The 15,780-nt window shown below is 52.5% G+C and overlaps 1 protein-coding gene across 1 annotated transcript in view; it reads left to right on the forward strand.

Moving 5' to 3' along the window:
• Positions 1 to 15,780, forward strand: part of dnah2 (dynein, axonemal, heavy chain 2) — a 314,816-nt gene that overhangs the window by 246,754 nt on the left and 52,282 nt on the right. Inside the window, exons 70-81 of the mRNA XM_072493227.1 lie at positions 23 to 173; positions 964 to 1,112; positions 4,346 to 4,479; positions 4,855 to 4,999; positions 5,548 to 5,747; positions 6,840 to 6,966; positions 7,751 to 7,937; positions 9,043 to 9,191; positions 9,282 to 9,465; positions 11,333 to 11,523; positions 12,325 to 12,516; positions 14,909 to 15,093. Coding sequence (XP_072349328.1) covers positions 23 to 173; positions 964 to 1,112; positions 4,346 to 4,479; positions 4,855 to 4,999; positions 5,548 to 5,747; positions 6,840 to 6,966; positions 7,751 to 7,937; positions 9,043 to 9,191; positions 9,282 to 9,465; positions 11,333 to 11,523; positions 12,325 to 12,516; positions 14,909 to 15,093 — 1,994 coding nt within the window. The remainder of the gene's footprint in view (positions 1 to 22; positions 174 to 963; positions 1,113 to 4,345; positions 4,480 to 4,854; positions 5,000 to 5,547; positions 5,748 to 6,839; positions 6,967 to 7,750; positions 7,938 to 9,042; positions 9,192 to 9,281; positions 9,466 to 11,332; positions 11,524 to 12,324; positions 12,517 to 14,908; positions 15,094 to 15,780) is intronic.

Here is a 15,780-nt window from a genome sequence, read left to right on the forward strand (position 1 = left end):
TGGTGTTTACTCTTTCCCCCAGGGGCTGAAAGTCATCGATTTTCAGATGACTGATTATATGCGTGTGCTGGAAATGGGTGTGCAGTTCGGGTCCCCTGTCCTACTCCAGAACGTTCAAGAAGACCTGGATCCGTCACTCGCCCCCATCCTCAATAAATCTGTCACCAAGGTCGGTAAGTGTCACGGGGGCAGCGCGGGGAGTGGGGTGGCGGTGGGCGACCGACTAGCTCGGCAAGGCTTCGAATAGGACCGTGAGGGCGTTCAACCCAGCAGCAAGCTCCAGTGCTCACTGGGTTCAGAGGTGTGCGCGTTGACTCTTGGGTCTCGAAGTCGGGACAAGCGAGCTGATTTGAAAGTGACCGTAAACCCCATCTCTTGTGGAACCCTTCACACGCCCCCTCCCCTCAAAGCAAATTTCACCTTTTCCAGATACAGAAACCCTATTAGATCCCCCAGCTGCACCGAGGCACAGGGTGGGGAGACTGACCTCCACCTCAACAGGACCTGCCTGCGAGCGATCAGCGAGGCGAAGTCTAAAACGTCTGCCCCCACCCCCGCCTGCAGCTGCGGCAAGCCCGACACCCCGAATAGGGCCCACAGGGTACTGGGCTCCAAATCCACGTGCAGGGTCGCCGACACGGTGCGGAAGGACGACCCCCAAAATTTCCCCAACTTTTGGCAGGACCAGAAGATTTGGGCGACATTGGTCGGACCCCTCCCACACCGCTCGCAAGTATCCTCCCCGCCTTCAAACAACCGGCTCATCCTCCCCCTCGTCAGGTGAGTGGAATGGCCAGGTTGGCAGGCCGAGAGGAATGAGAAATAAATGGCAAGAGTGCAATTACTAATTTGAATGAAACCTAATTCGGTTCTCTGCTTGTGACAAAAGGCACCTTCCGTTTAATGGAAGCCGCGGCGATGGTTTCGGGGCCTGTGTTTAACGCTGTTCCCTCCCGTCTGCAGCTGGGCGGATGGTGATGAAACTGGGAGACAAGGAAATCGAGTACAACAAGGAATTCCGATTTTACATCACTACCAAATTGTCGAACCCGCACTACGCCCCGGAAATCTCCACCAAGACCACCATCGTCAATTTTGCTGTGAAAGTGCAGGTTGGTGCTGCCCCCCACCTCCCGAGAGACTGGGATGTCCGGGTAGGATAGAGCTGGACTCTAATAGAGATGTTCAAGACTTCATAGACCGTGTGGGATGTACCCTGGAGGCTGTGGGGCAATGTGGAAAGTTTAGCTTCAGAATCCCATTAATTTGCATCATTCTCCATTAACTGACCCCCCACCCCCCTCCAAAAGGTGGGTTCTGAGACTGGGGTAGGGGTGTCGGGAGCTTAAAACTGAACAGACACGAGTCCCCTCGCAAACCCCTCCCCCGCAGATCCAGGCACAATTTACAGTTCACTGGGCCCATTCGCCTATCAAGGCCCTTCTGTGCCCAGTTTTAGGCCACGCTTGGAGTACAGTGTTCAATTCTGGTCGCCACACTACCCGAAGGATGTGGAGGCTTTGGAGAGGGGACAGAAGAGGTTTACCAGGATGTTGCCTGGTATGGAGGGTGTTAGCCACAAGGAGAGGCTGGATAAACTCCGCCTGTTCTCACTGGAACGACGGAGGTCAAAGCGCGACCTGATAGAAGTCTATAAGATTATGAGGGGCATAGACAGAGTGGATAGGCATTTCGTTACCACCCTAGTGTCCTGACCGCCCATTTCCCCACCAAACAGGCAACAGCTGACCCCCCCACCCCCAGGCCAAAGAGACACAAACCAGTCAATCCAAAATCTGGCTGGGAGGCCTAGGTTTTGTGGGCCGTTCGACGTGCCCTGGAGACCAGGAATACTCATTTGGAAAACGACCGAAATGGTGGGCTGTCGTCCATTCATGCTGTCAGGGTTTCCTAACACAGTATGTAGATAGGCCAACGAGAGGCGAGGCCATATTGGATTTGGTACTGGGTAATGAACCAGGACAGGTGTTAGATTTGGAGGTAGGTGAGCACTTTGGTGATAGTGACCACAATTCGATTACGTTTACTTTAGTGATGGAAAGGGATAGGTATATACCGCAGGGCAAGAGTTATATCTGGGGGAAAGGCAATTATGATGCGATGAGGAAAGACTTAGGATACATCGGATGAAGAGGAAAACTGCAGGGGATGGGCACAATGGAAATGTGGAGCTCGTTCAAGGAACAGCTACTGCGTGTCCTTGATAAGTATGTACCTGTCAGGCAGGGAGGAAGTGGTCGAGTGAGGGAACCGTGGTTTACTAAAGCAGTCGAAACACTTGTCAAGAGGAAGAAGGAGACTTATGTAAAGATGCGACATGAAGGTTCAGTTAGGGAGCTCAAGAGTTACAAGTTAGCTAGGAAGGACCTAAAGAGAGAGCTAAGAAGAGCCAGGAGGGGACATGAGAAGTCTTTGGCAGGTAGGATCAAGGATAACCTGAAAGCTTTCTATAGATATGTCAGGAATAAAAGAATGACTAGGGTAAGAGTAGGGCCAGTCAAGGGCAGTAGTGGGAAGTTGTGCTTGGAGTCCGAGGAAATAGGAGAGGTGTTAAATGAATATTTTTCGTCAGTATTCACACAGGAAAAAGACAATGTTGTCGAGGAGAATACTGAGATTCAGGCTACTAGACTAGAAGGGCTTCAGGTTCATAAGGAGGAGGTGTTAGCAATTCTGGAAAGTGTGAAAATAGATAAGTCACCTGGGCCGGATGGAATTTATCCTAGGATTCTCTGGGAAGCTAGGGAGGAGATTGCTGAGCCTTTGGCCTTGATCTTTAAGTCATCTTTGTCTACAGGAATAGTGCCAGAAGACTGGAGGACAGCATATGTTGTCCCCTTGTTCAAGAAGGGGGAGTAGAGAGAACCCCGGTAACTACAGACCAGTGAACCATACTTCTGTTGTGGGCAAAATCTTGGAAAGGTTTATAAGAGATAGGAAGTATAATCATCTGGAAAGGAATAATTTGATTAGAGATAGTCAACACGGTTTTGTGAAGGGTAGGTCGTGCCTCACAAACCTTATAGAGTTCTTTGAGAAGGTGACCAAACAGGTGGATGAGGGTAAAGCAGTTGATGTGGTGTATATGGATTTCGGTAAAGTGTTTGATAAGGTTCCCCATGGTAGGTTACTGCAGAAAATACGGAGGCATGGGATTCAGGGAGATTTAGCAGTTTGGATCAGAAATTGGCTAGCTGGAAGAAGACAAAGGGTGGTGGTTGATGGGAAATGTTCAGACTGGAGCCCAGTTACGAGTGGTGTACCACAAGGATCTGTTTTGGGGCCACTGCTGTTTGTCATTTTTATAAATGACCTGGAGGAGGGCGTAGAAGGATGGGTGAATAAATTTGCAGATGACACTAAAGTCGGTGGAGTTGTGGACGGTACGGAAGGATGTTACAAGTTACAGAGGGACATAGATAAGCTGCAGCGCTGGGCTGAGAGGTGGCAAATGGAGTTTAATGCAGAAAAGTGTGAGGTGATTCATTTTGGAAGGAATAACAGGAAGACTGAGTACTGGGCTAATGGTAAGATTCTTGGCAGTGTGGATGAGCAGAGAGATCTCGGTGTCCATGTACATAGATCCCTGAAAGTTGCCACCCAGGTTGAGAGGATGGTTAAGAAGGCGTACGGTGTGTTAGCTTTTATTGGTAGAGGGATTGAGTTTAGGAGCCATGAGGTCATGTTGCAGCTGTACAAATCTCTGGTGCGGCTGCATTTAAGAGTATTGCGTGCAATTCTGGTCACCGCATTATAAGAAGGATGTGGAAGCATTGGAAAGGGTGCAGAGGAGATTTACCAGAATGTTGCCTGGTATGGAGGGAAGATCTTATGAGGAAAGGCTGAGGGACTTGAGGCTGTTTTCGTTAGAGAGAAGGTTAAGAGGTGACTTAATTGAGGCATACAAGATGATCAGAGGATTGGATAGGGTGGACAGTGAGAGACTTTTTCCGCGGATGGTGATGTCTAGCACGAGGGGACAGAGCTTTAAATTGAGGGGAGATAGATATAAGATAGATGTCAGAGGTAGGTTCTTTACTCAGAGAGTAGTAAGGGTGTGGAATGCCCTGCCTGCAACAGTAGTGGACTCGCCAACACTAAGGGCATTCAAATGGTCATTGGATAGACATATGGACGATAAGGGAATAGTGTAGATGGGCTTTAGAGTGGTTTCACAGGTCGGCGCAACATCGAGGGCCGAAGGGCCTGTACTGCGCTGTAATGTTCTATGTTCTACCTGTGGAGGGACAGAGGCGAAGTCTGTGTTTACTCTCCCTCTCTCCCTCTCTGTCTGTCTCTCTCTCTGGCTGACCCCCGGCTGTAGGGCCTCGAGGCACAGTTACTCGGCAATGTGGTGAGGAAGGAGCGGCCGGAACTGGAGGAACAGAAAGATTCATTGGTGATGAACATCGCAGCTGGCAAGAAGAAACTGAAAGAGTTGGAGGACGAAATTCTACGGTAGGAGCTTGAGTTCGACCCTGAGCAAGACCCAAGGTCTGAGCAAGGCCAAAGGTCACCTGGCACAGACTTGGCCGGCAGAGGTTGCTGGACACCGTACAAAGGGAGTGTGAAGGACGCCAGTAAGAGACTAGCCCCCCTCTCAGCCTGGTTGCAGCGCGCATGTGCAGCCGAGGAATGGACAAATTCCCCCACCCAGTTAAATATCACGCCAGCGGTAAACTGGCCTAACCTCAACCTGCAGAGGGGGGGGAGAGGAAAAAAAACACCTTGAACCATCCTGAAATCAAGGTTGGGAAGTGGACAATGGGTAGCTTGTTGTAGAAATGCTGGATTTCGTGCCCGCTCACACCCGTCCCATCCCCTCCCCGCCAGGTTGCTGAACGAGGCCACCGGCTCACTACTCGACGATGTGCAGCTGGTCAACACCTTGCAGACTTCCAAGGTAACCGCCACGGAGGTTGCAGAACAGATCGAGAGCAGCGAGACCACGGAGGTGAAAATCGACTCCGCTCGAGAGGTTAGTGCACCCATGTCAACTCTACTCAACCCAGCCTCGCAATGGTGTGGGCCAGGGCTAACGGCATCTTATGGATGGGGAGAGAGGAGGATTGCAAGAGCTCCTGGGGGAGCACCTTCCAAACCCACGACCTCTACCACCTAGAAGGACAAGAGCAGCAGATACCTGGGAACCCCACCCCTCCGAGTCACTCCCCACCTCGACTGGGAAATATATCGGCCGTTCCTTCACTGTCGCTGGGTCAAAATCCTGGAACTCCCTCCCTAACAGCTCAGTGGGTGTACCTATACCTCACGGACTGCAGCGTCTCAAGAAGGGTTAGCAAGGGTTAGATCCTAGTCATACTCATACTTTACAGCATAGAGGCCCTTCGGCCAGTTGAGTCTGCACTGGTCGTTGGGCACCTATCCCGTTCTTGTCCCATGTTCCAGTAGCCTACAGGTGGAGCTGAGAGTGAATTGGGCAGACCCCCAATAACGGAGGGTTCCTTGGCGCAGGTCACCCTGACTATGTGTTAAATGTTGCCCAATGTCTTTGTTTAACCTCAGGGGTACCGCTCGTGTGCCGAGCGAGCCTCCATCCTCTTCTTCGTGTTGAACGACATGGGCAAGATCGACCCCATGTACCAGTTTTCGTTGGATGCCTACATCGACCTCTTCAACCTGAGCATCGAGAAGAGCAAACGCAGTCCCAAGCTGCATGAGCGCATCGTCAACCTCAATGAGTACCACACCTACGCAGTGTACAGGTAACCGGCCAGGTGTGCAGGTAACCGGCCAGGTGTGCAGGTAACCGGCCAGGTGTACAGTCTGTCTGACCAGGGTTCAGGGTCAAAATGTGGGAGTCCTGTTAGAATAGAATGGGCCGTGTCCATTCACTGCCGTTCCGGCTGAAACGTGTGCCATTATTTTCACTGGAGAAATTGGTTTGCCCCGCACCTGAGAATTGGGCGCTGGACAGCCCAGCGTGGCATGTGGCGTTCACCCGCTTAGTCTTAGAATTTGCAGTGCAGAAGGAGGCCATTCGGCCCATCAAGTCTACACCGGCCTTTCGAAAGAGCACCCTACCCAAGTCCACACCCCCATCCTATCCCCGTAACCCAGTAACCCCACCCAACACTAAGGGCAATTGTGGTCACTAAGGGCAATTTATCGCGGCCAATCCACCTAACCTGCACATCTTTGGGCAGTGGCAGGAAACCGGAGCACCCGGAGGAAACCCACGCACACACTGGGAGAACGTGCAGACTCCGCACAGTGACCCAAGCCGGAATCGAACCTGGGACCCTGGAGCTCTGAAGTAGCACTGTGCTACCGTGCTGCCCCATGAGAGACAAACACAGAGGGGAGGGGGGGAATAAATAAAAGGGATAAAAGTCTTTGTTTCCGATGGTTGTCTTATAGCACACCTTCCCTCTCTTTAATCCAGGGAGAGAGAGACCGGGTGCTTTCCTCAGTGTCCAGGGACCCGACTGAACTTCCCTATGGCTCTGACCCGGTCACCGACTGTTACCGGGCAGAATAAGCCCTTTTGGCCAATTCATTCGCCACCAGCCAACCAATCGAACCAAGTCCCACTGATCTCTCAGGCGCCGAAATGCCTGGGTTCTGCTGTCCAAAGCTCGCAGTGTAAGCTTTCATTCATTCTGCATCCGTCCCCATGCTCGACGTGAAGATACGTGTCCATTCGGCATGCACGGATCAAAGTGAGAACAGCAGAAGGAGAAGTGAAGGGTAGGTAAGGGCATGATGATGGAGGGGCTCTTACAGAGTTTAAATAGCCACTGCAGCAGCACAGGGAGCAGTGGAGTGATGTTTGACCCATATCCTCTTATTCCTAGGTACACGTGCCGAGGGCTCTTTGAGCGGCACAAGCTGCTGTTCAGCTTCCAGGTTTGCATCAAGATCCTGGAGGTGGCCGGGAAACTCAACATGGACGAGTACAACTTCTTCCTGCGTGGCGGCGTGGTGAGCCGGGGGGAGGGGCCAGCAGGGCAGTGAATATACAACAGGGGGGGGGGGGGGGGTGTACAGTGAGTGTACCAGCCACCGTGTGCTGTGTACCAGTGAGGATGCAGTGGCAGTGAGTATACAGAAGCTGTGTGATATGTACCAGAGTGCTGAAGAGATAGAGAGCGAGCAGAAGAGAGAGCGAGCAGAAGAGAGAGCGAGCAGAAGAGAGAGCGAGCAGAAGAGAGAGCGAGAGACGGAGAGAGCGAGAGACGGAGAGAGCGAGAGACGGAGAGAGCGAGAGACGGAGAGAGCGAGAGACGGAGAGAGCGAGAGAGCGAGAGACAGATAGACAGTGAGTGAGACAGAGTGAGACAAGCGACAGAGAGAGAGAGAGATTGATAGAGATAGAGAGAAAGAGAGACAGACAGACAGAGAGAGAGATAGAGCTGATGAGAATTTCAGAGCCCTGCAATGATTGAAACCGGGGATTTTAAGGAGGTCGGGGAACGTGCAGGTTTGTGGGGTGGGCGGATGAGATGAGGGTCCGGAGGGGAGGGGACAGACCCTGGAGGGATTTGAAAGCAAGGAGCCGATATTGGTCAGTGAGCATGGGAGGTGAGGTGTGAATGTGACTGAGCAAGAGTGAGCTGGCCAGTGAGGTGAGCAGCTTCGTGTTCAGCCTCTGTGGGTACGGCCTTTACAGGGACAAGATCAGGAAGGCGTAATGAGGATAGATTTGGGCCTTGTGGAGAGTCGAATGCTGGATGTTCGAGGACTGAACTGCATTTTATTTCTCCAGGTGTTGGACAGAGAGGAGCAGATGGACAACCCCTGTCCTGGCTGGCTTGCCGACATCAACTGGGACAACATCACGGAGCTCGATAAATTGACAAACTTTCATGGGATAATGAATTCCTTTGAGCAGTACCCCAAAGACTGGCACGCCTGGTACACCAACGCCGAGCCGGAAACGGCGGTGTTGCCAGGTCAGTGTCCTCAGAGCTGCACGGGCTCCTGCTGAGCATGAGGCCCAGGACACTGTGGTCGCAAACTCCCTCTGATCACCCTTCCGTTGAAAGCCTTACATCGAATTTACTGCACGCAAACAGCCTGTTCGGCCCATCTACCCCGTGTTCCAGCTCCACAGGGGCCTCCCCCAACTCCTCCCCCCAACCATTGGACAGAACCTCCTTCCAGTCGGTGCTTCTGAGATTTCCCAACACGCAGGGTACCCGTAGCCAGCCATCCTGGCCTATATCTCCATGTCCAGCTCTTAACTCACTGTGTACACGTTCGCCCCCGCCTTGTATTTCCCCCAACGTAAGCACGCCTGTTACCGTGTCAACCGATTTTAGCCGCCTTTCAGTGTGAGCTTCCTTGCGAGATAAGAACACAAGAACCAGGAGCAGGAGTGGGCCATTCGGCCCCTCGAGCCTGCTCCGCCATTCAGTGAGATCATGGCTGATCTTACTGTGGACTCGGCTCCACTAACCCGCCCGCTCACCGTAACCCTTAATTCCTTTACTGTTCACAAATCTATCTACCTTTGCCTTAAAAACATTCAACGAGGTAGCCTCACTGGGCAGGGAACTCCACAGATTCACAACCATTTGGGTGAAGAAGTTCCTCCTCAACTCACTCCTAAATCCCCTTATTTTGAGGCTATGCCCCCTAGTTGTAGTTTCACCCGCCTGTGGAAACAACCTCCCTGTTTCTATCCTATCTACTCCCTTCATAATTTTAGATGTTTCTATAAGATCCCCCCTCATTCTTCTAAATTCCAATGAGTATAGTCCCAGTCTACTGAGTCTCTCTTCATAAGCCAATCCTCTCATGACCTCTAAGCTGACCTCCATTGCCGCTCCCCCCCCCCCCCCCCCACCCCGGTGCCGCTGCCATCCCTCCAATAATACAGTAATGGTTCCCAAACACTGATCATCTTTCTTTCCCCCAGCCCACCGCGGCTCTGTGCCATTCCCCAGCTCGAATCGTGGTGCGCAAACCAGAAAGGCAGAGTGAGGCTCTGGAGAGGGACCTGCAGCAGCCGCTCGTGGTTCTAATTCACCTTTTGTTCCTGGTTATGCTCCGTAGTGGAATGGGACAACACCTGCAACGAGCTGCAACGCATGCTGATCGTCCGCTCGCTCAGACAGGACCGCGTGGCGTTCTGCGTCACCTCCTTCATCGTTAACAACCTGGGCTCCAAGTTTGTGGAACCTCCCGTGCTGGACATGAAGTCGGTCAGTGAGTAAGGGAGCGCCAAACCGGAATTCCAGCAAACCCCCTCGGCTGCCCAACACGCTAACTCTAATGTTTGTCCTCCCTCACAGGTCATCGACGACTCCAACGCGAGGACCCCACTGATATTCGTGCTGTCCCCAGGGGTGGATCCCACCAACTCTCTGCTGCAGCTTGCAGACTACTCTGGCATGGCGAGCAGGTTCCTCGCTCTCTCGCTGGGTCAGGGACAGGCCCCCATCGCCACACGCATGATCACCGAGGGCGTATCCGAAGGTATGTCCCCTCCGTCCCGTCGCAGGATAGCTTGGACGGAGGAAGGCTGAAGCACCTGTCACAAAGTGTTTACATTGTAGAAACAGGCGATTCAGCTCGACTGCCCAATGCTGGTCTTTCCCATGTGTTTATCCAGATTCCCCCTTAAATGTCCCACATTCTCCCCACTCCCCGTGGGGAGCGAGTCCCACATTCTCCCCACTCCCCGTGGGAGCGAGTCCCACATTCTCCCCACTCCCCGTGGGACCGAGTCCCACATTCCCCCCACTCCCCGTGGGAGCGAGTCCCACATTCTCCCCACTCCCCGTGGGAGCGAGTCCCACATTCTCCCCACTCCCCGTGGGAGCGAGTCCCACATTCTCCCCACTCCCCGTGGGAGCGTGTCCCACTTTCTCCCCACTCTCTGGTTAAAGAGGTTTCTCCTGAATTATTTATGGTCCCTAGATCTGGTCTGACTATAAGTTTGAAACATCATGTTGAAGCCTAACTCTATTCTCGTTCCACCAGATCCTATAGTTTTTTTCATTCTCTCATGGGATGTGGGGGTCGCCGGCTGTGCCAGTATTTATTGCCCACCCCTAATTGCCCTTGAGGGGACAGTTAAGAGTCAACCCAATTGCTGTGGGTCTGGAGTCACATGTACGTCAGACCGGGTAAGGACGGCAGATTTCCTTCCCTAAAGGACATTAGTGAACCAGATGGGGTTTTTACAACAATCGGCAATGGTTTCATGATCATCGTTAGACTTTTAATTCCAGGTTTTTATTGAATTCAAAATCCACTATCTGCTGTGGTGGGATTCGAACCCGGGTCCCCAGAGCATAGCTCTGGGTCTCTGGTTAGCTAGTCCAGTGACAATCCCACTGTGCCACCGCCTCCCCTGCCAAGACTTCCAAGCTGCTTCATAAATGGCTCCCACCTGGAGTTCACTTCCACTGTCATCCCTCCCTGCCTGTTGAACCTCTCCTCGCCTCTCCCAAATTTGTCTTTCACCGGCGCAAGGAAGTTTGTGCCAGCCTTGTCCTACAACCTCGTTCAGACCCTGTTGCCGAGCCTCCACAGGCGGTGTCTCTCAGTCGACCACCCAGACACACTTGATTGATTGATATTTATTGTCACATGTACCAAAGTACAGTGAAAAGTATTTTTCTGCAGCCGAGGGAACGTACACAGTACGTACATACTAGACAAAAGAATAATCAACAGGGAACATTGACAAATGGTACATCGACAAACAATGATTGGTTACAGTGCGGAACAAGGGGCCAAACAAGAGCAGCATAGGGTGTCGTGAATAGTGTTCTCACAGGGAACAGATCAGTCTGAGGGGGAGTCGTTGAGGAGTCTGGTAGCTGTGGGGAAGCTGTTCCTATGTCTGGATGTGCGGGTCTTCAGACTTCTGTACCTTCTGCCTGATGGAAGGGTCTGGAAGAAGGCAATGCCTGGGTGGGAGGGGTCTCTGACAATGCTGTCTGCCTTCCTGAGGCAGCGGGAGGTGTATACAGAATCAATGTGGGGGTGACAAGCTTGTGTGATGAGTGGGCTGAATTCACCAGACTCTTGCGATCTTGGGGCGAGCGGTTGCCATACCAACCTGTGATGCAGCTTCCTTTCCTCCAAAGGACTGTGCCCAAAATTGGTCCCGTTCCTGTTTTCCGCCTGTACCATGCCAATTTCTCTCCTCGTCCCATAATTGTTTGCAACTAGCTTTTCTCAAATGTTTCCGATCAAACACTGCGGGTGTTGGTCCCAAGCGCGGGTGAAACGAGGGTTTACACTGTCCCTGGCCTCACGTACTGGGTCAGAGAGCGAGGGACGATGGTGATGGGGCACGGGCTGATCTCTGTTCTCCGTGTGTGACTGACAGGTAACTGGGTCTTCCTTGCCAACTGCCACCTGTCGCTCTCCTGGATGCCCCAGCTCGATAAGCTGATCGAGCAGCTTCAAATCCAGGATCCGCATCCCGACTTCCGACTCTGGATTAGTTCCAGTCCGCATCCTGACTTTCCAGTCTCCATCCTGCAGACCAGCATCAAGATGACGACGGAGCCGCCAAAGGTAACCATATGACCATAAGACATGGGAGCGGAAGTAAGGCCATTCGGCCCATCGAGTCCACTCCGCCATTCAATCATGGCTGATTTCAACTCCATTTACCCGCTCTCTCTCCATAGCCCTTAATTCCTCGAGAAATCAAAAATTCATCAACTTCTGTCTTAAAGACACTCAACGTCCCGGCCTCCACCGCCGGAGTGGACTCTTCCAGCCAGCCGTCGGGTCACCCTCTCGCTCATCCAGCGCCCCAAAGTGTAGCCCCAGGGTGCCCCGAGCTAGCGAAGACCCACCGAGGCTGCCTCAGGCTGCTGCGCTGGGGCATCGTGAGGAGCTGGTCCCTGAGTCTCAGCCTGGTGCTCGACATAAGCTGCTGGTCCAAGACATCCGCTGGCGAGGCTGTCATTTATTGCACCCCCCTGGTTACCCTTGAGAAGCTGGTGGTGAGCGGCCTTATTGAACCTGCCAGCAGCCCAGAGCTTCGGGCTTGTTTTTTCTCACTGGCTGCCCTTCCCTGGGTATGTCCCCGGAGGGCGAGGGAGTGCCACTGGGGACAAAGGACTGTGCCCAAAATAGACTGTCCCTGTCTTACAGCTGCAAAAACGGGCGTAACCATGCCAATTTCTCTCCTCCCACAATCGTTTGCAAGCAGCAGATTCCCCGTCTCTCGACTGGAGCCCAGCACTACGCCTTGGGATACGTCACTCAGCGAACCTGGGAATGGGTGATGTTCTTGGAAAGGTTTGGACCTCGGGTCACTTGCCCCCTTTGCTGACGATTCTCTCTCTTTCCTCCCCACCCCCTCAGGGTATCAAAGCCAATATGAAGCGTTTGTACAACCTGGTGTCTGATCAGCAATTCAAACGATGCACCAAGCCCAAGAAATACAAGAAGCTGTTGTTCGCCATGTGTTTCTTCCACAGTATCCTCCTGGAACGAAAGAAATTCCAGCAACTCGGCTGGAACATTATCTACGGCTTCAATGATTCTGACTTTGAGGTAGGCAAGAGTAATCGAGAGTGAGCGCAGTTTGACTGGGAACGGAGTAAAGCTCCCTCTACACTGTCCCCATCAAACACTCCCAGGACAGGTACAGCACAGGGTTAGATACAGAGTAAAGCTCCCTCTACACTGTCCCCATCAAACACTCCCGGGACAGGTACAGCACGGGGTTAGATACAGAGTAAAGCTCCCTCGACACTGTCCCCATCAAACACTCCCGGGACAGGTACAGCACGGGGTTAGATACAGAGTAAAGGTCCCTCTACACTGTCCCCATCAAACACTCCCAGGACAGGTACAGCACGGGGTTAGATACAGAGTAAAGCTCCCTCGACACTGTCCCCATCAAACACTCCCAGGACAGGTACAGCACGGGGTTAGATACAGAGTAAAGCTCCCTCGACACTGTCCCCATCAAACACTCCCAGGACAGGTACAGCACGGGGTTAGATACAGAGTAAAGCTCCCTCGACACTGTCCCCATCAAACACTCCCAGGACAGGTACAGCACGGGGTTAGATACAGAGTAAAGCTCCATCTACACTGTCCCCGTCAAACACTCCCAGGACAGGTACAGCACGGGGTTAGATACAGAGTAAAGCTCCCTCTACAATGTCCCCATCAAACACTCCCAGGACAGGTACAGCACGGGGTTAGATACAGAGTAAAGCTCCCTCTACACTGTCCCCATCAAACACTCCCAGGACAGGTACAGCACGGGGTTAGATACAGAGTAAAGCTCCCTCTACACTGTCCCCATCAAACACTCCCACTGCAGGTACAGCACGGGGTGAGATACAGAGTAAAGCTCCCTCTACACTGTCCCCATCAAACACTCCCAGGACAGGTACAGCACGGGGTTCGATACAGAGTAAAGCTCCCTCTACACTGTCCCCATCAAACACTCCCACTGCAGGTACAGCACGGGGTGAGATACAGAGTAAAGCTCCCTCTACACTGTCCCCATCAAACACTCCCAGGACAGGTACAGCACGGGGTTCGATACAGAGTAAAGCTCCCTCTACACTGTCCCCATCAAACACTCCCAGGACAGGTACAGCACGGAGTTAGATACAGAGTAAAGCTCCCTCTACACTGTCCCCATCAAACACTCCCACTGCAGGTACAGCACGGGGTGAGATACAGAGTAAAGCTCCCTCTACACTGTCCCCATCAAACACTCCCAGGACAGGTACAGCACGGGGTTCGATACAGAGTAAAGCTCCCTCTACACTGTCCCCATCAAACACTCCCACTGCAGGTACAGCACGGGGTGAGATACAGAGTAAAGCTCCCTCTACACTGTCCCCATCAAACACTCCCAGGACAGGTACAGCACGGGGTTCGATACAGAGTAAAGCTCCCTCTACACTGTCCCCATCAAACACTCCCAGGACAGGTACAGCACGGGGTTCGATACAGAGTAAAGCTCCCTCTACACTGTCCCCATCAAACACTCCCAGGACAGGTGCAGCACGGGGTTAGATACAGAGTAAAGCTCCCTCTACACTGTCCCCATCAAACACTCCCAGGATAGGTGCAGCACGGGGTTAGATACAGAGTAAAGCTCACTCTACACTATCCACATCAATCACTCCCAGGACAGGTACAGCACGGGGTTAGATACAGAGTAAAGCTCCCTCTACACTGTCCCCATCAAACACTCCCAGGACAGGTACAGCACGGGGTTAGATACAGAGTAAAGCTCCCTCTACACTGTCCCCATCAAACACTCCCAGGACAGGTACAGCACGGTGTTAGATACAGAGTAAAGCTCCCTCTACACTGTCCACATCAATCACTCCCAGGACAGGTACAGCACGGGGTTAGATACAGAGTAAAGCTCCCTCTACACTGTCCCCATCAAACACTCCCAGGACAGGTACAGCACGGAGTTAGATACAGAGTAAAGCTCCCTCTACACTGTCCACATCAAACACTCCCAGGACAGGTACAGCACGGAGTTAGATACAGAGTAAAGCTCCCTCTACACTGTCCCCATCAAACACTCCCAGGACAGGTACAGCACGGGGTTCGATACAGAGTAAAGCTCCCTCTACACTGTCCCCATCAAACACTCCCAGGACAGGTACAGCACGGAGTTAGATACAGAGTAAAGCTCCCTCTACACTGTCCCCTTCAAACACTCCCAGGACAGGTACAGCACGGAGTTAGATACAGAGTAAAGCTCCCTCTATACTGTCCCCATCAAACACTCCCAGGACAGGTACAGCACGGGGTTAGATACAGAGTAAAGCTCCCTCTACACTGTCCCATCAAACACCTTTGATGAGTACAAAGTTTCTAAAACTCTTCTCGGTAGCGCTGGTTCACTGTGTGAGTCACACATACGTTATTCTGGAGCTCACTCACACTCTCTGTGCTACAGGTGTCCGAGAACCTACTCAGCATTTACCTGGATGAATACGAAGTTACGCCTTGGGACGCCCTCAAGTATCTAATTGCAGGGGTGAATTATGGGGGCCACGTAACTGACGACTGGGATCGCCGGCTGCTGACCACGTATATCAACGATTACTTCTGTGACCGGGCGGTTGCCAGTCCTTACTTCAAGTAATTCTTGTTTTCACTTTGTGTAATGTTAGTGCGGCCCAAGCCCCGAGCAAATGAATTTCAGCAAAATAAATACCTTTCAGTGGCAAGAGGAAGCAATGTATGTCCCTGTCAGTTCCTTTACGAGGAATAACAAATGTATCTCCCCAACTGTGTTTCCATGAATGGCTAGCACAGAGACACATGAGACTCCTGCTCCTTCTCGTTACGATACTCGCTGATATTTCCCCATAACCTTTTGTTCAGAAACACTGCAGCAGTGTGCGCTGGGAATGGGCCTCTGTGATTTCATCCCCCAGGTTGCCAACATGAAAGTTCTGTCATTTTCTCCCATATGATGATGTGAAGTAGGTTTGTGTCTGTGATGCCCCCACACGGTGATGGGACGGGGGTCTGTGTCTGTGATTCCCTCACACGGTGATGGGACGGGGGTCTGTGTCTGTGATTCCCCCACACGGTGATGGGACGGGGGTCTGTGTCTGTGATTCCCCCACACGGTGACGGGACGGGGGTCTGTGTCTGTGATTCCCTCACACAGTGATGGGACGGGGGTCTGTGTCTGTGATTCCCCCACACGGTGATGGGACGGGGGTCTGTGTCTGTGATTCCCCCACACGGTGACGGGACGGGGGTCTGTGTCTGTGATTCCCCCATACGGTGATGGGACGGGGGTCTGTGTCTGTGATT

Source organism: Scyliorhinus torazame, chromosome 31 (genome assembly GCF_047496885.1).
Source record: "Scyliorhinus torazame isolate Kashiwa2021f chromosome 31, sScyTor2.1, whole genome shotgun sequence".
NCBI classification, from domain to species: domain Eukaryota; kingdom Metazoa; phylum Chordata; class Chondrichthyes; order Carcharhiniformes; family Scyliorhinidae; genus Scyliorhinus; species Scyliorhinus torazame.